Source organism: Calliphora vicina, chromosome 2 (genome assembly GCF_958450345.1).
Source record: "Calliphora vicina chromosome 2, idCalVici1.1, whole genome shotgun sequence".
NCBI lineage: Eukaryota > Metazoa > Arthropoda > Insecta > Diptera > Calliphoridae > Calliphora > Calliphora vicina.
Window position 1 is genome coordinate 141,736,112 of NC_088781.1, and position 23,785 is coordinate 141,759,896.

Consider the following 23,785-nt stretch of genomic DNA (forward strand, 5'->3'; position numbering starts at 1 on the left):
TGAGGGACAATATCAGTAGCAAGAACATCAACAATATGTAAAACTCAATTGCCTTTAGTATTAAATATTGTAGTTGAGGCAGCAGTTACAGAAATCAATGTCTGGAGGTCTTTCTCAACTTAAGAGCCCTTTGGTATAAGGTTTGTTTGCTATAGCCTCACACAGATGTTGCCTCATTTATTTATTACAAACTGCATGCTGCTGTTATTGATGGCAGAGACATCTTCTACAAGCAAGTTCAATGAAACTATTGAACTTTTATTTTTTTAATTTTAATTTTTGCGTTTTGTATTTTACGTGACAATACAAGCAACAACAACAACAATGTTTTACACTATACTAAGTAGGTATTTGAAACACACATAATAACACTTGACTGGTCACATTATAACAATGCTAATGCTGCCGCAAAATTAGCCGCTGCGAAGCCCAGCAAATATGTAGTTAAATGACAGGCTGCAGCCAACAACATGCAGTAGCTAGCAAGCTGCTGCCATAAAAACAGCAACAAAAAACCCGCAATTTAACCGATTATAGTATATTACACTCTATTGTTTACGAGTTCATGTTCATCATGATGTGTGAGAAGAACATGTTTCCTAGTATAGACATGTGATGTTGGCCAACACCTCTTACGTTTGACTCCTGGCCATCGAACGAAATATTCAGTTTTTTTTTTTTGTTTTTGTATTATTATTATTTCTAGCTTTTTTTTGTTTGTTTGTCAAATTATTGTGTGTCTGAATGTTGAGTTGTGTTGATTATTGATTTTTACACCGTCTTGTGCAATGAAATATTCGAAGCCAACCAGAAAAAACATTGAATTCCTTGAACTTCACTGGCTTAACATTTTACAGGCTTAATATATATATTTTTTCCTTTTTTTATAGGACCTTTAAATTTAACACTTTTTTGTTAATAATTCTAAGAAATTAGTTTATCGTTTGTTCACAAAACAAGGCACTTTTTTTTAATTTATAATAAAACATTAACTTTATTTTTTTATTTTAATTTATTTATGAATTTTTCTGCTTAATTAAACATTTTATTTAATTTTTCTAGCTATTTGTTTTGTTATTTATTTATTTTCAGACATTTTTTGATGTTGTTAGTTGCTTGTAAAAATCCATTCTGTTTGCATGAATGAGAAATGCTGCACATAATACTCATACGCAGTGGTGAGCTTTGGGTTTCATTAACATAAACATATGTTTTTATCTAAAGCATACTTTAGGGTGTTAGCAAAACAAAAACAGCAATAGCTTTATGTTAATAACAGTGCGGCAACATGTTAAATAAGTTTATACGTTAAATTTGAAATTACTGCTACAAAAGAGACGATTTCAACGCAATACATGCAATACAATAAATTAAAATAAAGAATATTTTTAAATTTAAATTTTTTACATTAAAAAAGTACTAAAGAGTCTAAAAGCAATATTTCAAATGCTTAAAGTTTTATGAAACAAAATTTTCATAATTTTTTTTTATAAATTCTTAACAAAAAAAAATATTATTCATGGCCTTAATAATTTACATTTGTTATATTAAATGTTTTAAAATATATTTATGAATTTGAATAAGAATGTAATTTAAAGTTATTAATACTACTAAGGTGAGGACTTACAGTGGGACAAAAGAAAAAAAATATCATTCAAGTATTTATGACAAACATAATAATTTAGAATACATACAAAGTAGACTGTTGTCAAGAACCTAACTATTGCAACAACAAAATACATTTTGTTGTATTTTTATTTGACAAATCTGTGTGTCTCGTCTTTATGATACATTTAATTTATTTATTGTTTATTAAGGCATTATTTTATTTTAAGATAATTCTATAAAGATTTCAAATTGATTCAAATCTTATCAACTTTCTAAAATAAATTTCGCAATATTTCATACTTTTAAATTAAAAGAGAGACATTTATAAATTCAGACAAAGTCCACGAAACTTTGTACGTCAACGCCTTTTCAATATTTCATTTAATTTATTTAATTCGTAACGAAACAAACTAGCAAAAAGCAAAACATTTAATTTTTTTGTTTGACTCAAATTAAAACAAAAAGTAAATTTTCTACATATATAATATTGAAATTATTTATCTTTGAATTTATCATTTGCCTTCTTCTTAACAACATCAATACACAATTCATTGATGTTTTCTATCAGTTTCGCGGAAGAATTCTCAAACACACTAAATGTCACCAAAACGTCTGTCTGCCAGCCAGAGAATAAAGATCACCAAAAGTGTTTCAGAGAAAATCAGTTTTCCCCATATAACTTTTCCCAATTTGATTGCGTTTGACAAAAGATACGAACCAAAAAGAAGAAAACAAGAAAAATACCTAAATATTGAGCAAAAATTTTCAACAGTTGTATGCGGCGTCAACTAAATGTTTTTAGTTTGTGAGCAGCAGTTGAACGATAAATACGAAATTTTGAAAATTTGTGCGAATACGGAAACAGACGACAATACTAACGGCACGCGAGTTATGTAAGCAGTATTTAGGCCGACATTAAAATAATTCTACAATAAAAGATATTTTTAAATCGGAAAATCATAAAAAATATTTAAGAAAAGCGATAAATTGTAATAAAATTAAGAAAATTTAAACCAAAAAGTAACGGTTTTATGAAAAAAAGTTAAAAAAATTGTTCAAATACAGGAAGTGCAAAAAATCATTAAAAGAAAACACCCATTTACTTAGCAAAAGGTTATAAAAATTTATTAATAAATTCTATAAATAGCATATCTATTATAAATAAAATTACAAAAAATTTTAATAAAAATTAAAAGCAAATGTGAAAATATTGAAAAAAAATAATAAAGATTTCTAAAAATAAATATCAAATACATTTTGCCTTTATAAGCAATAAAAATTAAGCAAACAAACACACAAACGTATATAAATATACAATATATAAAAAAAGTGTCTTGCGGCATTTAAAAATAGTTGTAGAAAATTTTCAAAAATAACACAACAGCGTCTCCCTGGGCTTACTTACACAGCAGCATCAGCATCATCATCAACATCAACAGCAAACCCACAAAAACATCAGCAACAGCATCATTAGCAATAGCAATAGCAATTTATTTATCTGTAGCAGCAACATACTCGTACGACATCAGCACTTAAATTTTTTAATTTTATTTTTTTTTTATAAATGTATCAGCACCAAAACAACTTATAGCCGATGAAAATGACGAAGTCAATCGCATTTTTTTTTTTCTTCTTCTATTTTATTTTGTTTTTTATTTACGCTGACAATGTTATTTTTGGCCAAAATACTATACACGCCACATTAACAAATACAAACATAAATATACAAATCTACACACATGTAAATGTTTGCAACATACAACACACAGACACTATTATTTGAATTTTGAATATCTTTTTGAATATAGATCACAGCAAAACTTTGTCTATTCTATTTTTCGCATTATGAAAGAAATTGCAAAATGAAATTTGGAACTAAGAAAACTATTTTTATTTCTATCATAAAATGCAATTATTTTAGTGGTAAATTGTGCAAAAAAATACCAAGACAATTTTATTTAAAATAGAGATTCTCAAACTTAAGATCAGCGGTACTCTTCCGTACAAATGTGTCTGCGAAGATACTTTTTTGTTTTTTGTTCATTAAAAGCTGCTGCAATATTTTTCTGTTTAGCATAGAATTTCCAACATTGTTTTTATTATTACTTTGAAAATTGTGTTCAAAGTATTTGGAACAAGAACATTAATAATGTTATATTTTAAGAATTTTTAATTAACGTATAATGCACATATTTTTTAGTAGTTTGCAATAAGTACATTGCAATTCTGTCGCCATACAAAACAAAAATTATGTTGAGGTGGAGTTGAAGTGGTTTCTAGAAATTTAATTTAATTAATTTTTTTGCCACGCCCTAAAATACCGTATTTCCATAAATACTTTTTACCGCTAATTTTGTCTCTATATATTACGTAACACAGTAGGTTCAATCGGATAAAAAGTGTCCGATTTGGAAATTATGAAGGAATGTTTAATTTGTTTCCAAGTCGATCACCTCTAGTTTGTACAGCTAGTAACTTGTACAATTATGGACAGGTTTCAATGAATTTTATTTTGTTATAAAGCAAATTTAGAAGCAATTTCGACTGTGCCACCATAAAGAATGCAGGGTATGTTGATTTTGTCATTCCGTTTGTAAAACATGAAAATATTTGTCGCAGATCCACGAATGTGGGTCCTTTTAAGATTCTAAGACATTCTAGCTATATCCGTCTGTCTGTCCATCTGATGAAAACACGATGGGAGCTAGCCGGCTGAAATTTTCCACAAATACTCTCTGTTAATAAGGTTTGTTTGGTATTGAAAATGAACAATATCGGTTCATGATTTCCCGGAATACTGTTTGAGCAATCCTGATACAATTTTGTACAAATTAGTACAAATTAAGCAGTGGTGTAGTGAGTACAACAGCAGACTAGCAAACGGATAGTTGTTGGTTCGATTCGTGTCTGCGACTTATTTTTTGGGTGCCCCGACAGACTAGACCATTCGGGTTCGATTCCCGCCAGAGACTCTGGGTGTTTCTGCAGACAAGCAAAACGCTTAGCAGTTTGTGTTCGTTTTAAAAAAAAAGTTCTAAGTACTTTGAAATTATATTGTAAAGTATGGCGAAAATCGGGCAACATTTTTCCCTAGTCCCCATACAAAGTCCTCCTCAGAAAATAGATGGCGGTTTTTATGTTGTCATTTGTCATTAATTCTCACTTAGTTATTGAATTATAGTGTAAACTACAAAGTTTATTTTGGCTTCAAAAATATGGAATTTAGTGCCAACAAAGCGTCATATGCGGGAAGTTTTTCTTCAATTATTTAATTTGAAAAAAGTGCCGCTGAAGCACACCGATTGCTCACCAAAGCTAATGATTAATGTGTTCCAACGGCTTCAATTGGTGATTTTGACAATGAAGACAAATATCGCAATTTAAGACCAAGAATTTTAGGCATTACTCCATGATGATTGTTGTCAAACCCAACAAGAGCTTGCAAAAATCGTTGGGAAATACCCAAGCAGCAATTTCAAAACGTTTGCGAGCAGCAGCATTCATCCAAAAGCAGGGAAACTGCATACCATACGAATTGAAGCCGAGAGACATTGAAACACGATTTTGTAACTTTTCACTTCAGAACAGAGTATCCGAAATTGGCTTGATTCGTCTCAAAAGATGAGCAGTTTGGCTCGGAATCTATGTGTTGCCAGAAAGATGGGAAAAGGTCATAGCTAACAATGGCCAATACTTTGCATGAATTTATATTGTACAAATGTTTCAAAATAAAAGCTAACAATTTTAAATAATTGCGCATTTTTAAGTCATACACTAGAGTATCCAAAACCGAAACCGAAACCGGTCAACCAGTTTTTTCATCTTTGAAAACTCCACCGGTTTATCAAAACGGGGTCCCTTCGACTCTACTTGATTGTTCGCACGTAGTGAACTACCACGTAAACCAACCACCGGTTTCGGTTTTTATAACTTTTCGGGTTTTTGAAATATATTTTCTAAAGCTCATTCAAATATATTTATGAAGAACCTTTGATGCCATTTTTTAAAATATTGATTTATTTTATACAAAATTATAGCATTTCACATAAAGATGGAGCATTAAGAATTCAAAAATTCTAAATTTCCGAAGATTTAGTACACAATTCTTAACACATTTCCTATTAGCGTCCACAAATAAAAATAAATTTAAGAAGACCTTTTTCATAATAAATAATATAAAAAAGTCAAAAACAGAAACCGTTTAATCATGTTTTTTAAAAGACAATAATCAAACCCGGTTTTTTCAAAAACACACTTTTTCGGTTAAACCGGAAACCGGTTTCTCAAATTAGCCGGTTTTTTGGACATTCTATCATACACCCAATATACTAATTAATATCGTGATGAAATTGTTCATAAATATGATTTATATGAACAATAATTTACCCTATATTTGAACAATAAGTAACCCCTATATCAGAAAAATATTTTATTGTCAAATAATGATGATGGGTATACAATAGAGTGTCCCTTAGATTTAAATTTGTTGAAGGGTTGAAACGGTACCCGCTGAAAACTTTCGTAATGACCTAAAATACCACCAAATTTGTAAAACATTCAGACTATATTTAAATTGACCTGGACTATAATATTCTGAATTCGTTTTAATTAAAAATCATAACAATAAGGAAATTCGGCTCATTCGCCAAAATATGGCCAAAAAAAAATAGTTTTTCTCGAAAATCGCAAAATTTAAATCGAAGGTACGGAAAAACTATAGAATGTATTGACATACTTTTTTCACATTTTTATTCCCTATTATGTTGGCAATAAATCCCCATGTTATGATCAAAAAATTCTGAAATTTGTTTAACAAAATTTTTAAAAATTTGAAATTGGAGTTTTGAAACCGCCGTTAAAAAAAATATTTTTTTTTTTTGTTATACCTGCGAATAGGTTAACTGTATCCTATAAAGATAAAAACTCATATACAAGTAAATATGGATATATTTTAAGTAAGAATAAACTTTTGTTTTAATATTTCTCAAAATATGTTAATTTTGTTCCTACATTTCTTGTTCGAATGGCCTGGCGATTTTTTAATAACATTTTTTAACCAATTTTTGTCTTTTATAACTCATTAGAACGACAATTACGTGCACATTTCGACTCTATTAAATTAAATTGCAAAAGTAATTACTTAATAGCAAAATTTAAAAAAAAATAAACTGAAAAAATTAATTTTTTCCCCTTGTAAATGCACCTCAAAACTAAATCGAAAGTCGACACAAGAAAAAAAACAAGAAAAAATTTTTTGGTGGTATTTTCAACACTTCAAAAAATTTAATTCTAAGGGGCACTCTAATGTATATATACATTTGTCATTAAATTTGTAATTTACTCAATACTGGTACTTTTTAGGGATATCTGTTGAAATATATTTTCCGAAGCACGCAAACAACTTACGACTTATATATCAAATGTGGTCCCGAGAATTTCTGTATTGAAAATCGTTTAAAGAAGTACTTTGTAGAATATGTTTAAAAAAATCAGCCACATCGGTTGATAAAATTTGTTCATTAAAAATTTATTTTTCATTTAAAAATATAGTTTTACCCTAAAAATTTAATTTTCGATTCTGTACAGCCTAGTATTTTTGTTTTTATATTGTTATGTTTTATAGCGTTTGTAAATATTAGGGGAACTTTTTCTATAAAATAATAATATTTAATACATATTTTTATAATTTTTTTTTTTAAATTTTTTGATTTTTTTCGATTTCTAATAGCAACCGAATAAGGTACCGATATGTACCTGATATGTTGATATAAAAATCCAATGTTTATAAGATCAACTAGAAACCTTCATGTGGATTATAAAAATAATTTGTGATAAATTTAATATGGATTCTAAACCCTAGAGGGAACTGAACCGATACATAATAGAACTGGTACTTCGGGCTAGGAACGGATTCTAGTTATGACACTGATAAGTAGGGGGCGGATTTATATGCAAATGCATGTTTTTTCTCGAACGTCCAAATACAATGTAGACTAATTATCTATCCAAATCGCATGCTATTTCGCTGTAAAATAGCATCGATTTTTACATATTTTATTGATAATGCATATTTGTAATATTTTACTTCGACAATGGGCAAAATATTGTCTGGACAAACAGTTTTTTGTCGAATTTGTTATAGAAATAACATTAAATGTTATAGATTAACTATTTCGACATCGAGAAACTGACATTATGTTCTTAATTTCTCTATCAGCAATTGACAATTATCATTTCAAAACATTTTGCTTCAAAAACGTTTAGATTTGTTTCAAAGTATCATAAATTCATTAAATGTATCGAAACATTCATAATTGTTTTCATAGCAATTCCGATTTATAAGAGATTTCGTTATCGAACGATTTTTTAACTCAATATACACCAGGGATAGCAAAATTTAGTACAATTGTACTTTTTTTGGTACAATTTGATCATTTGGTGCAATGACTCATTTGGTACAATTTGAAAATTTATTTCACAGTTAATATATTAAAACTAATTTACGAATTTATGTTCTCTATCAATTATAACAATAAACATTTTAAAATTATACTTATGACTTTTTGAAATAAAGGGTTCATATCCTGGGAATTCCCGGTACAATTTTCCGGGGAATTTTTCCATTTTTTCACTACCCGATTCCCGGGATTTTTAGTCGGGAATCCCGGGAATTAAACACTGACAAAAATACATAGAAAACAAGTTAGAACTCTATTTTTTTCACCAAAAAAAACAGTGAAAAGTTGTTAACTGTTTTTTGCTTATATCTCGGCAATAATAGACCGCTTATTATTATTATTATTATTTATTTGGGGTTTTTCGTATGAAAATTTAAAAAGTGAATTCATTATTTATAGAATTTATTTCTTATTGAATCATTCTAATTTCTTTAAATTTCTTCTTCAAATCCATAACAAAATAGCTTCAAAAAATTATTAAATGGTTACATTTTTCATCAATTCAAATCTAGTACAAAAAGGCTTAAGACAATTTGTTCAATTAATTTTGTAAATGATTTGATTTAAAAAAAAAATTAATCATTAAAAGTTTGAATAAATTCTGTTATTAATTAACTTTAAAATTAATTCAGTTTAAACAAAATAATGAATCTAAAAAATTGAAAGGCTGACATTCTTTAATTACGGATTAAGATTTTAGTGAATTAAGCTCAAATTTTATTACAGTATCATTATATATTTTGGGAATAGGAATAGCGATTCCCGGGAATCAAAAAAGGTCGGGAAATTAAAAACCCTACTTGTCACACTCGTAATTTTAAGTGTTTCTCAAACCAAAAAGTGTATAAACAAATTTAAGCCATTATTATTGCCATTATTTTGTGTTGAATATGAATATCCATAGAATTCCTAATGACAGAAGTTTTCTGCTGTGGCAAAAAACGATGCTTTATTATCAACTGTAATGGAATCGATCCAAATTTATTCATTACAACTGCTCATTTGTTCATTGTAACTTTAAAAAAATCCCGAAATTTCACTATAATTTAAAAAAAAAAAAAATATTCCCGAGAAAAATTTTTCCGTTGAGGAACCCTAGTTGTACAATTTTTAAATTCCATTTGCCATCCCTGATAGACACAGTTACCGCTCCTTACAGTCATTTCCCAGCAGTGACGCAAAATATATAAATTGGGGTCAGCTAAGTGATTGGGGTCAGATTAGTGACAATTACTGTCTATAAGGGATACATTGACTACTTGCTTAATTGATGGGTTATTACGAGTTCAAAATTAAGGTTGGATGCTACTTTACATCAAAGTATGCAAAAGCTTACTTTTTAAAATTTTTACTTTAAAACTTGACGTGTTCATTATATTTCAGTTATTTAAACTTATGTATATAAAGGTTTATAAAAAAATGTATGTGGAAATTTTGTTTTAAATTTAAAAGGCGTTGATGAATTTGAATAAATTTTCATATGTGAAGAGAATTAATTAATAATGGAATTAGGTATGTAATATATATGCAAATAATTTGTAGAAGCTTCTAATAAAATAATTTCAGACACAAAAAAAAATAATGCAGAATAGAAAGATTTTATAGATTGAATTTTAAAAAATTTTGAAAATTTTTTTCTAGCAGCTTTTGATCAAATTTTTGTGTGATTCCTTTATTAATTGAGAAGTTCTGTAGTGAGAATTATGAGAAAACCATTTCCTGTTCTCCCAATAATAAACCACTCTCATTTTTATTCTCCAAGAGTATGAGAAAATTAAAACACATGACAAAGACAGTGATAAATAAAACAAAAAGAAAACAACCACAATAATAATATAAGTAATAATAATAAAACAAAATGCACACACTTTTTAGGCCAAAAACATATGGTCAGAAAATAAGCAAAATAAATAAATAAACAAAAACAGAAATCAAAAGAAAAATATACATTTTCATTTGAGCAGTCAACATGTGGTTCAAAGACACATAGAATTTGGTATAAACAAAACTGCAAAATTAAGACATTAATCACCTTGAGTAGAGAGAAAGAAGGAAGAAAAGAGAGAACATGTACAAATGCATGTCTGAATTTCTCAATTAAATAGGAAATTCTCTAAAACATTTTAGAGAGTATTAAGAGAATATAAATCTCAAATATTTTGTCAATTTTAATAAAAATACTAATATTTCAAATTGAATTATATTAATATTTAAATACACAATCATTTTGTATATGTATTTACCCTTGGTGTTTCTAAATTTTCTTAAAATATTTCAAGAACAAATTAACAATAAAACCATAAGGCCCTCATTCGTATATACGCCTATATATACATATATATATATACAGGAATAATTGAAAAAATATATATAATAAGATCATTGCAACTAAATTATAAAATAACATTTCCAGATTATATTATTATGGTACTTTTAAAGATCAAAATGTACCAAATTAAATATCATTTCACCTAGCTGGATATCTCTTTATATTTTAAACTCTCCATCTGTGCAAACTTCTCAATTTTTCAATATTGCATGCTCATTAATAGTTGTCATCGCCTTTAATGAGATCCCACAATTGGAAATGAATTTTGCTTAAATGAAATATTTTTCCATTCATACACCACAATGAGTACAGAACTAAAAATATGGAAATAATATTTGAAATTTCTTGTTGGCCATCAGTAGTTTTCGTTGTTCGACGATATTAGTTGTACGAGTATTTGCTGAGCAAACCATACTAAATAGATAGATATCAACATAGATGATGAAAATATTGTAAAATTTTATTTAAATTTTAGACGATAAAATATGAGCTCACATGCAAATAATAGAAATGGAGGGATGTTAATCACTCGAAATGAACGTTCTATGCCAAAATGGGTGGTAAGTAGATAAATAATGGCAACCAAACATTCAAATTAATGCATTTTAACACTCTGTTATTAAAAACAAAATCATGACAAAATTTTAAATAACCTACTAGTTTTATAAGTCCCACATATCATCTTAAATAAGTGTTAGATAGTATTGAAAAATTAATTAATTGTTCTTTTCTCTAATAAAGACAGAACAAAGTGATCGCATTGGTCCAAGACCACCACCGCCACCTTTAACGCCCGAAAATGGTCATGCACCACCTAAACAGCCAAATTTGCCGCCAAAAACTAAGATGCAACCGGAACCGGACTATGAAGTCATTGAATTCTCTAATCAACAGTATTCAAATGCTCCACTACGACCAAATTCTGCCAGTTCGGGCTCAAAGACTCCTGGTTTGTTTTATTCTCACTTGCCCAATAAAACATCTTTGATATTGATGTAGTAACTCTTATATTTTTTTAACAGATAATAAACTAAAATGTACTTTATGTGGCTCTGGCAATCCTTGGGTTACTTGTGAAGAATGTGCTCAACAAATATTTTGTGCTTCTTGTGACGACATGTTTCACAAGCATCCAAAACGTAAAGATCATCAAAGAAAGGTATCATATAATAAAATAAACTATTAATAATATATGTAAATTAAATCTAAATCTAATTTTATTACAGACCATCGAAAAGTCACGTCCACCCATACCGCCAAAGGTTTTGCCAGGCCAACCTGGTCCCTCACCGCCAGTGGCTCCACCCAGACGCAACAAACGCGGCTTAATGACACCCATTATGCAACGCAAGGATCAGGTACGCTTCTGCACGATTTTCTAAAGAAAATTCCCTAGACTTACCGACAGTTTATTTCATAATTAAAAATCGAAAATTGTGTTAATTCTCGTCATGAAATTTCGTTTGTAGTTACGCTTGCTTTTTTACGCTGTGCTAATTTTTGACTGTACCAGCTTAATTATTTTTATTATTATTATTACTATTCTATATATTATTTATATTATTCGTACTATTATTATTTATACTACTATTTTAAAGAAATTCTATTTTTCTTATCAAGTATATTCAAAAATAAATAACATTGTTAAAAACTCAAACCAAAAGAAATCTGAATTTGAAAAGTTTTATTAAGAATTTTACTTATACATATTATGTATGTTTAATGAGTCCGTAAAACATGATCATGATCATTATATATAACCTTAATCTCAGGGTAATGCAATGCCGGGACCATTTCCTGTACCTCCATCACCCACTCCATCAATGAAGAATGCATCTTGGAAAGAACGTTTTGGTTCTTTGCCCAGAGGTTTGAACTTATTAAATCGCCCGTTGCCCGAAACTCCCAAGACACCTAGTGAGTCGTCACGGTCAACGACGCCTAAATCAGTATTCGATAATATACAACGACCGCCCTCGGTGGCGTTGGAGAAGATCAAAAGCAAGGCAAACGCTACTCTGGATCGCATGCAATTGCTGCAGCAACGCTATAGACAACAAAAAGAACAAATGGAGAGAGATCGCAGCGGCTCGGTAACAGATCAGGTAACATTTCCCGTATTGTTGGGTTATCTGAGAGAATGAGTTAAATGTTTTCACTCTCCGCAAAAAAGTTAGAAATAAAAATCTTTCAATTTGAATGAGAGTAACATTTAGCTCTTCTCTCATTTATGTCATTCCCTCTCATATATTTTCATGTAATTTTAAAAGTCTCGTTCTCAATGTCTCCATTGTTTACCTCCTCTCTCTCTCCCTCTCACGCATATTGCATTATTCGATCTCTGCCTAAATGGCATGTGTCATGTGTAATCCTTCCATATTGATATTGTATCGTATCGTATCGTTGTGATGTCATTGTCTCACTGTAAACAGAATATGTCAGCATTCGATCAATGGTCAAGCATTTCACAATCGCCATCACATTTTGTTTCTGGCAGCATGTCGTCTGGTATCAACTCATCCCATCTAGACCTAATGGATGATACTAATTTCAATTTGTTCCATCAGCGTCAAATGGCTATGCAGCATCATCAAATGGCCTCGCAACGTGCCAATCAATTAGGTCAACGAGGCATGTCGAGTTCTGTATTTAATCTAAATCAGATAAATCGCAAACAGCCCGTTACAAACAATGGATGGATGAATAATCCTATGCAACAGGTAAAACGAATCTAATCGATTTAAATCCCACAAAGCTAGCAACTAATATAAACTATTTTATTATTTCAGGCTCAATCTATGGCTCAGTTAAATTGTGCCAACTGTGCCCATCAGCAATCTCAATGGAATGGTCCCCATCAACATCACCAGCACATGCATATGCAGCAAGATCCCTGGAGTAATCAATTGTCATCACAGCAACATTTAAATCGTTCCAATATGTCCTTAAATGTGCCCGCTGGCTACATGATGCAACCCCAAATGAATGGCATGTATCCGCCACCCACATTCATGAACCAAAGGGGTTTAGTCCATCCAATGTATCCACAGCAATATATGGGAGGAATGCCTGTTATGAATCCAGGTGTGTATTTATCAAATATCTTAATATTTCCCTTGATTTTCAATCGTACATCTAATGTTGCAGGTTTAATGGGTATGCCTCCATCCACTTCTAGAGCAGCTTCACGAGCAGGTTCTCGCATGGCTTCACCAGCAATGAGCCGCAAGTCTGTGACGCTAAGGCGTAAGCAACGCTCTAGTTATATCGATGATGAAGCCACCGATGATGAAGATTCCGATGAAGATGATCGTCGCTCCATAACATCAAACCGTTCTGGTATTTCCCGATCACTACAGAGACGCATGTCTAGTGCTTCCCAAATTCAACTTGAAGACGATATTGAATCGTCTCAAGCCAAATCACACCGTAATCGAGCACGAAACCAACGCAGAGATTCTATTGCTAAATCCGTTCATAGTGATTGGGCTCCAGGAAGAAGAACATCATCAAGCAATAATAATCGTTCAGCCGATTCGGGTTTCAATAGTCCGCTCAAACCCTCACGTATATATTCAGATTTAGATTCAGAGGGTTCTGGAACCAGAGCATTGGTACAGGCTAAAATCGAACAAAAGCTAAAAGAAGAAACTCTCAAGCAAAAACAGTCGAGACCCAAAAGGCAGAGCCAATCCCCAACACCCCAAAAGACAAGTGCAGCAGTACAAACACCTGCTGTTAAACAAGCAATTAAACAGGAGAACGCCAAAACTGTTACTAACGAACCAGTGAAACCAGTGAGAGAACCATCGCAAAGTGAATCGGAAGAAGAGGAACAAGTCAATGTTAAGAAAGAACCGGTAGAGGTGGAGGAAAAACCAGAAAGCGCAACGGAAGAAGAAGAAAGTGAAAGTGAGGAAACAGAACCCGAATCTGAACAAGAGTCCAAACAAATAGAGGAGAATGAAATAGAAGAAGACGATTTGGGTCCTCCTCCCTCCACGCCAGACCACGAATGGGAATGCGAATTTTGTACATTTGTGAATGAGGCCAATATTAAAATCTGTTCTATTTGTTGTAAAACTCCCAGTATCAAACCAAAAAAAGCCATAAAATCGATATCGCCACCAAAACAAATTAAGACTCCTTTGGTTAAAAAGGAGAAGGAACATACAAAAGTAAAAGAAACACAGAAGCCAATGGAGAAGGAACCTGTCAAAGATAAAAGTGGTACGATTAAGAAAAAACCAATTACGTCGTCACAATCATCATCCATCCAAAACACCATAACAAATAACACTGAAATTGAAAAAATTACAAACAATATTCAGACAACGAAACCCGACTCTGCTCACAATACAGACGATGGAAATGAATCCACAACAAACACGCACAAAGTGAAAGGTAGGCCCCGGAAAATTTCATTTTTGGAAGGAACCAAACCATTTTAAAACACCAAGCCAAAACTGTAAAACCAAATCTCAGCCCAACCAAACCCATACATCCATTAACTTAATCTGATAACCGTAATTATAATTAATAATGATCTTCACAACACTTTATACATATTTACTATATTTTTAATTGTACCTAGATTATATTTTCGAATAACAAATTTTTAAATACACCCTCAAATTAATATTAAAACTTGTTAAACCCTACACCAGTGTTGTTTTATTAATGAAACAAAAACTATTTTATAGAATCTGTGGAGGATATTTGGGCTACATTGGATGAAAATATTCAGGCTACAGCCCATGAGGTTACACGTAAGGCAGAATCGAAAAAAACTTCCAAAGTATCTACTGCTTGTGGTACTTCTTCCAAGTCAGCAAGCGTTGAACGGCAAGAAAACGATTCAAGACACTCTCAAGCCAGAGAAATAGGTACTTCACCACCGCCTCAAAGTATTTCCACTCAAGTAGGTTTTCAATTTTGAAACGAAAAAATATTCATACAACAGAATTAATTCACTTCTCAATTTCAATCTAGACTTATGATACTTTACCCGTCCATAAACCAGAGACTAGGGATGAGGCTATTGCGAAGCCAACACCACAACCCTTGTATAATGATATAATACAAGTAAGTAGGCTATTAAAAGCAAAGAAAATTCATCTTGTTACTCCTTCCTAATTACATTTTATTTTGTCAGCAAACAAATTTCCCTCCATCTCCCAAGATACAAGACTTGAAATCTTTCGAAGCCGAAGTTTTAAACAAAATTCACAATATTAGTCATGTACCCTCCCAACATCACTATCAGCATAGTCATCAACATACAAATCATCCCGTGTACTCCTATTCCAACGACCGTCAGCGTTATCGCAGTAACAACGATTTACATATGGATGATGCAATGTCTATGGATTTTGAGACATTTAATGGTTTAGGAAGGCGACAACCATCCATAAGTGAATTGATGCTGTTGCAGAAAGTACAATAACTAGTTTTTTCGTATTTCTAATTTAGCATTTCATTGATTTGTTTCATTTCATTTCAAGACTTCTTCACAAATGCATTCCCCTTTGGGTGGTAGCATCTATGATCTACCCTACCGCGAACTATCCTCACTCAGACACAATGATATGGAAAATCATAAAGTATTATTATTTAAATTCAAACGGCTCAAGTAATTAAATTTAAACACATATTTTCCCCCACTAGGAATCTGATTTATATAAACATACCACGGAAGAGCTGAATGCAGCTCTGAAATACTGTGGACCTGATATGCATCCTCTAGTCTGGCTACGAGACAACTGGCCCAAACTTATACAAACTGTGCAAAGTTTGGCCACTAAATATGGCCAGGAGAGAGCTGAAAATACCATTGGAACTATATCACAGATGGAAGCTAGAGACGCATTACGCATGCATACTGGCAATATATGGCAAGCAGTATCGGAATGTATAGAACAGAGACAGCGGAAATATCGCGACATTTCCTCAAAAGGCAACTTTTCCCGAGAAGATATTGTAACAGCTCTTACCACACACCAAGGCAATGTGGAGTTGGCTCTGCTAGACTTGGGACGTACACAATTGAAACCATTTCTTATGAGAATCTGGGGTTCTCCAGGGGGTGTAGAAAATGAGAGCGGTTCTCAGCCTTTACCAGCTTCACCACACTCATCACAATCAACACACTATAACATGGATAAAGGTTAGCATTAGATTTATTAACGGGACATCTTATGGGGCATATCATTTCATAGACTCTTTACTTTTTTTTTTTTTGATTCTCCTTTTTCTCATTGTAGACATTCATAATTTCCTCAGTGCCAATGCTTCAGAATGCATGCAAACGCCAAACAATACTGGTGCTTTCCCTGCCAATAATCAGACGCCATCACCATTCGATCGACCAGCTTCATTAAACTCTCCATTCGAAAACAATAATCATATGCTCGATAATACATCCAGTTACAGTGCAGACAGTAAAGACTTTGCCAACAGCCCACTACCCATAGACGAATCAATATTCAGTAATAAAAATGTCCTCAAAGATCTTGAGACTCTGATTGGCAATATGGAACACAATCAGCAAAAACAAAACGAAAAAGTACTACGATCGATTCACGATATGATTAACAATGCAACTCCCAAAACCGACAACGAATATGATTCGGAAACCATGAGAATACTAACCAAAAGCCCCATAACCTCACCCAAATTCAAGACTACTCCCAATGAAAATAACTCCGAAAATGAAGCAGATGTTAAGAACTTTGTTTGGCAGCATATACAGGAAATTGTGCCAAATTTGGTGCAACAAGTGGAAATGGAATTAATGGAAGACCTTGACGATAAACTTAAAAATAATGAAGTTGAAGAAACGAGAGAAATCACACCTGAACCTATACAGGTTGCTCCCCCACCACCACCGCCACCAATAGATCAGGATGAATTTCTCATGGAAGAAGTTATAAAACCAAATATTAAAAATGCTTCTATTCGAGAAGAATTGCCTCCCCAATATGTTTATACCGCAGAAATTGCAACTTTTCAACTGGCATTTGATAAGGGTTTGGAGAGGGAACATGAAGAAGAATTCGAGTTTGAAACATTGGAAGAGGCATCAAGACAAGTGTATAGAATGTTTAAAGCTCCTGAAGCTCAAACGCAACAACAGACAGAAGAGTCTATACAAGAAATAGAAAATCCAGTTAATGTTAATGTGACAGAAATACAAACACAAGAACCAAATACAGAAATCGCACCAAAAGATGAAATGACCGTGTCTTCTGAAACTCAATTGGAAGAATTACAAATACACAGGGAAATTCCCAGCTCACTTGACAATACTTATTTGGATGAAAAACCAACCGCAGTTAATTCTGTGGTTAATGTGGATGAGACTCAAGTAGAGAACACGACTTCTTCTGGAACTCCATCTGACTTATTACCAACGAATAATGAAATCTCAAGTCCACCTCAAGAAGACCATTTGCAGGAAACAGTTATTCAAATATCTGAAACATCAAAAACTGAATCCGAGGTGTTGACAGAAAACAATAATACAGTTAGTTTCAATGCTGAAATAGTAGGCACCTCAGTTAAAAGTGATGAAATTCCAAGCACATCCAAAGAAGTTAATTTGAAGGAAACTAATATTCAAACAGCATCCTCATCTGAAAGAGACAATGATAAGATAACAACCAACGATGAAGTTTCAAATCAAAAATATGAACCGTTAAATTCGGCTGAAGAAATTGATGCTCCTATTGCACTACAATCTGTTGAAACATCAATTACGGCAGATAATAAGTCCTTAACAGAAAGTTATGATGCCTCTCCTATAAACATTGACCCTTCCACTCCATCTGTATCATCATTAAATAATACCATAACTCCAATATCTGAAACAGCACAAACATCCGATCCTGAAAAGTCTGCGCAACAACCGCCTGTAGTTATAAATGCTAAGGAGAAACATGAAAATGCAACCACATCAACTCCAAGAGGTAAACCCAATAAACAATCTAAGATTCGAACAAAAAATATAAATCAATACAAGCGAACAACCCTTAAAGATCTTTCAAAAGAATTGGAACAAGCTGAAGCTGAGATAGCAATAAGCAGTGCTGAAAAGACAATTAATGTTCCAACAATTCCCACTGCAGATATGACTCCGATTTCTGAAATCATACGAAATTCAACGAATCTATCAGAACATGAATCAGAAAATCTTGCCCAAGAGGCTAATGCTACTAGTGACCATAAACAACCTTCTGAAGAACAGAATGAAAATCAATCTAAAAATGTTACTACAAACTTATCTAAAACTAATACAACTTCTTCAGTAGAACCAGCATCACATACTTCCAATGCAACAATTCAAACAGTTCCCCCAATCGAAACGAAAGTTTCGACAAATGAAAATTCGCAGCCTTCTTTAAATAAAAGAATATCAAAAATTCCTGTACGCCGAACTTCCAGTAATAAAAGTCTAATTAATTCCTCCACAGTCTTAACAAAAACCAATTCAAATGGGGATATGAAATCGCAAGAACCGAATTTACCTGTTGCGGCTACTGCTAGTCAAAAAGGAATTCCACAACCAACCACCGAAATGAACAATTCAGATAACCAGTCTCATACTATTCTTACCGAAGATGAATCTGAAGAGGAAGAACTTTATAGCATCGAAAGTGATACAACTGAAGTTTCTTCTAGAGCAGATCAGTTTCAATCACCAAGTACCACTAGCGAAATGTTCTTAGTGATACAACAGGAAGGAAATAGTACTATTGCACCGTCAACGAGTAGTTCCACTCTACACTCCACAATAAGTCAATCATCGGGTTTAAAATCTCCAACTGAATTCATACCATCCGGTGATCCATCGAAACAGAATCTTTCTGAATTAGTAGAAGACACCCAAAGACTGATCAAACAAATGAAAGATGAAATAAGTATTGATGATTTTGAATCGTCTACAGACGAATACTCAGACGAATACTCCGATGAGTATGATGATGAAGAAGAGGGCGAAGAAGAGGAAGATGGTGACTGGGAAGAGGGGGAAGAGGAGGAGGATGAAGATGAGTATGATGATATAACTGAAGATATAACAGAGGAAAATGAAGATCTTAGTATTGATGAAGACTCCATCAGCAAAACCCAATCTCCTCTACCAAGCCAAGAATCTCAAGATCACAGAGAACTACACAACAGTTCAGCCTTATCCAATATAACCGAATCATCCGATCATTCACAAGCATTACTTTCTGATCACTTTGAACAGGATGCGCCAATAACCACAGAAACTAATGACACACAAAATCAAATTATTTCTGTAGAAGAAACTGCTGCATTTGTTGAAACTGAAAATAATTTGCCAGAACTGCCTGTAGAAACTGTAATTAATAACACTTTAGAAAGGTCACAATCTTCTATGCAATTTGTAGAATCGGAAAATAGTCTTCCTGAATTGTCAGTTGAAACTGTTTTACCAAATGTCAATACTTTATCACAAGATGATCAAGTATTGACCACACAGCAGCATTTTAACACACAACAAGATTCTGAAGAAAAATCTGCATTAGTTAGTGGTTTAAGAGATATACTTTCAGCTTCTATTTCCATAGTTAATGAATTGGAGACAGAGAACGGTTTACCAGAGTTCCCCGTGGAAGTAGTTTTAGCCAGTTCAGCAGTAAATTCTAAAGATTTTCAAAATGTTACGGCAACCCAAGATTCACAAGAACTTGTAACAGTTTCACAAAATGAAAATGAGCAAATATTAAAAACGGAAGAAAGTTCAAACGATTCAAGTAAAGAAGCGAATCATGAGCAGGACTCGAAAACTGTAAATGATCTAACATCAACTAGCAATGAGAACAAAACTATTCCACACAATCCAATAGATGAACAACAAACTCCAACAGAATTGGAAACCATTTCTAATAACGATTCAAAAACAGAGACCACCACAACCCAACATGATTTACCAACAACAAGTAATGCTACTAGAAATTTGTCAACTGCTCCAATCGAAGCAAAAGCTCAACGTAGCGCTTCGGAAACCAATGACGACAATGTACCCTCCACTAGTAAAGGTATTAGATCATCTGTATCTAACAAAAAATCAAATGATGAAATAAAAACGGGAGTCAAAAAAACACCGACAGCTAGTAAAATACCAAAACCAAAAGAAATTCCCAAGGATACAAAACCAAAAGATACTCCAACATTAAAACCACAAAATGAGTTCAAAAAGAAATTATATACACGATCAAAGTCATTTTCTGGACCACCAACACCGATTGGCATTGCATCTGTAAAAACTATAAGTCAAAAGTTTATAAGTCCAACGTTAAATGCAACAAAGACAGCAACACCAAAACATTATCCCACCGTTACGAGAAAATCATCTATTGTAGAAGCCATAAATAAACTTACTAGACCCTCCTCCAGCAGCGCAGAAAAACCAGCTGTTAGTTCTCTATTCAAATCGAGAACTCAGCCACGCATACCTAAAAAGAAGTATCACGAAACCTGTTTCTCGGATGATGATTACGAATCTTCATCATCAGAAGAAGAAATGGAACCGCTTGAAGTAAGACAACGTAAATTCAGTGTTCCCGTTTTCAGAGCCTATCCCAGTGTACAAGAGCCCGAGGAGGTTAATACAGAGGTAAATCAATTGAGCGAAAAATATATGAAGTACAACCTACTTACTATAATTTGTTTGTTTTTTAGGAACTTGTGGAAAAGTTCATGAAAGAAGAATTGGCGGGCACTTTTGCTGAAGCACAAATAGCTGCTACTTTGGTAGCTATGAAGTTCCAACAAGATGTTTCATTATGGGCCGCTAAAGAGTGTAGAGATCTCGATCATGCAGTTGCCTTACTAAAACAGGAATGTGAACTTTGTAGTGGCACTTATGCTCTCAACCAAATCGTATCCATGCTCAAGTGTACCCATAAATGTTGCAAACAATGTGCCAAAACTTATTTCACCGTACAGGTATAAAACATAACATTTATGATTTCGTTGAAGGAACAATTAAATAATGTTTTCTATAACCGTTTGTTTTAGATAACCGAACGCAGTATTAACGATTGTAGTTGTCCTTTCTGCAAATTACCCGAATTGCATAATCAAACCGAACACGAAGATGAAAATCTGGAATATTTCTCCAACTTGGATATATTTTTGAAAAGCATACTTGAACCCGAAGTACATGAATTATTCCAGCGTAAACTTAGAGATCGTACATTACTCAAAGATCCTAATTTTAAATGGTGTGTACAATGCTCTTCGGGATTCTTTGCCAGGCCTAAACAAAAGCGACTCATATGCCCCGATTGCGGTTCAGTGACCTGTGCTCAATGTCGGAAAACGGTAGGAAACAGTTGTTTTTTTATTTCTCACTTTGTGTGATTTTACTAATGAGTTGTTACAATTAATGCAGTGGCAAAAACAACATGAAGGCATTCCCTGTGATCAATATTTGGAATGGGAATCTGCCAATGATCCCGAGGTACAAGCCAAGGGAGTTCAAGAGCATTTAGAACACAATGGCATCGACTGTCCAAAATGTAAATTTAGATATTCTTTAGCCAGGTACGTTAACGTAAATTATTCACTGCAATCAACAAACAATAAACAACCTCAAATTCTTACAGAGGAGGCTGTATGCATTTCACTTGCACCCAGTGCAAATATGAATTTTGTTATGGCTGTGCCAAACCATTTATGATGGGTGCCAAATGTACCATTTCACCATATTGTGCTAAATTAGGTCTGCATGCCCATCATCCCCGCAATTGTTTATTTTATTTGCGCGACAAACTGCCGGTACAACTGCAGATTCTACTGAAAAATAATGCAGTGTCATTTGAAGTGGATCCCATAGAAACGGCAGACGATGTTGATGATAATGAACCTAGTTCATCGAAAAAGAAGGAATTACTTTGTCCCATACCCATACAAAAAGAGACACCTACTGGACTGGTCGATACCATATGTAACGGAGAAGTGCCCGAGAAACATGCGGGAATGTGTCGGTAAGTCGTAATTTTTTTCAAATTCTAGGTGTTTTAGTTCTATTATTTATTATTTTACAATATTTCTTAAGCACTCATTATGTGGAATATTTAACGGCCAAGGTGGCCAAAGCGAAAATCGATCCTTTGCCCATATTCGATCTGACAGATTGTGTTCAAGAGTTGCGTCGACGCGGCATAGCATTACCAGAACGCGGTCCTTGGGATACGGATGAAATTTACAAAACCATGTGCTCTGAGGTAAAGTTAATTAGAAATTATAAATTGTTATATTTGTTGTTTATTTCGTAATTTTCATTTTATTTTCAGGTTATACAAAAAAATATACCTTTAGATATGGCTTAAAACCCCATTATTGGGACTGTCTTTTTAAAACTTTTATTCATTTATTCAAATTAGATTTAAGTTAAATTCATGTTTATTAAAAATATATTTATATATTGTCGGAATAAATTTATACCTAAATTATTGATTGTAGTAAATTTAACAGCATATTTTTAGATGTTTGGGAGAATTATTATATTTTTAATTTTTACTAATAATCCTCATTTCATTATACATTTTCACAGCCAATTTTAGGTTTTTCATATAAAAATCAGTTTTTGGTTGAAAATATAAGTGATCACAGATAATCGTCTAATATTTAAGGATCTACAGCCAATTTTAGGTTTTTCATATAAAAGTCGGTTTTTTGTTGAAAATATAAGTTCAATTGAACTAATATTTAAGGACCTACAACCAAGTTTAGGTTTTTCATATAAAAATCGGTTTTTGGTTGAAAATATAAGTGATCACAGATAATCCACAAATATTTAAGGATCTACAGCCGATTTTAGGTTTTTCATATAAAAATCGGTTTTTGGTTGAAAATATAAGTGATCACAGATAATCGTCCTTTTTTCTATTGGACTAATATTTAAGGATCTAAAGCCAATTTTAGGTTTTTCATATAAAAATCGGTTTTTGGTTGAAAATATAAGTGATCACAGATAATCGTCCTTTTTTCGATTGGACTAATATTTAAGGATCTACAGCCGATTTTAGGTTTTCCATATAAAAGTCGGTTTTTTGTTGAAAATATAAGTGATCACAGATAATCGTCCTTTTTTCGATTGGACTAATATTTAAGGATCTACAGCCGATTTTAGGTTTTTCATATAAAAGTCTGTTTTTTGTTGAAAATATAAGTGATCACAGATAATCGTCCTTTTTTCTATTGGACTAATATTTAAGGATCTAAAGCCAATTTTAGGTTTTTCATATAAAAATCGGTTTTTGGTTGAAAATATAAGTGATCACAGATAATCGTCCTTTTTTCGATTGGACTAATATTTAAGGATCTACAGCCGATTTTAGGTTTTCCATATAAAAGT

At 32.5% G+C, this 23,785-nt stretch overlaps 1 protein-coding gene across 7 annotated transcripts; it reads left to right on the top strand.

The window, feature by feature from the left end:
- The first annotated feature begins 2,359 nt into the window (after window positions 1-2,359).
- LUBEL (Linear Ubiquitin E3 ligase) lies at window positions 2,360-22,894 on the top strand. 7 transcript variants are annotated; one of them, XM_065502313.1, is made up of 21 exons: window positions 2,360-2,721; window positions 10,871-10,955; window positions 11,137-11,344; window positions 11,418-11,554; window positions 11,622-11,753; window positions 12,168-12,500; window positions 12,828-13,115; window positions 13,185-13,479; window positions 13,543-14,799; window positions 15,099-15,316; window positions 15,388-15,480; window positions 15,551-15,832; window positions 15,900-15,998; window positions 16,063-16,561; window positions 16,659-21,037; window positions 21,103-21,369; window positions 21,442-21,747; window positions 21,818-21,969; window positions 22,032-22,412; window positions 22,484-22,652; window positions 22,722-22,894. In XM_065502313.1, exons 2-21 carry the CDS (start codon window positions 10,881-10,883, stop codon window positions 22,755-22,757), a joined length of 9,606 nt encoding a protein of 3,201 aa, XP_065358385.1. In that variant the 5' UTR covers window positions 2,360-2,721; window positions 10,871-10,880; the 3' UTR covers window positions 22,758-22,894. The 7 variants fall into 7 exon arrangements, with proteins under 7 accessions (XP_065358385.1, XP_065358389.1, XP_065358387.1 ...); XM_065502317.1 differs by having other exon boundaries at window positions 19,974-21,037; XM_065502315.1 differs by having other exon boundaries at window positions 12,963-13,115.
- Window positions 22,895-23,785: the final 891 nt, after the last annotated feature.

Excerpts from the sequence above, each read along its gene's own strand:
- LUBEL (XM_065502313.1), top strand. The coding sequence starts at position 10,881 with ATGAGCTCACATGCAAATAATAGAAATGGAGGGATGTTAATCACTCGA. Across the intron at positions 13,116-13,184 it reads TGAATAATCCTATGCAACAG|GCTCAATCTATGGCTCAGTT; the intron begins GTAAAACGAATC and ends TTATTATTTCAG. Across the intron at positions 21,970-22,031 it reads TTTAGATATTCTTTAGCCAG|AGGAGGCTGTATGCATTTCA; the intron begins GTACGTTAACGT and ends AAATTCTTACAG.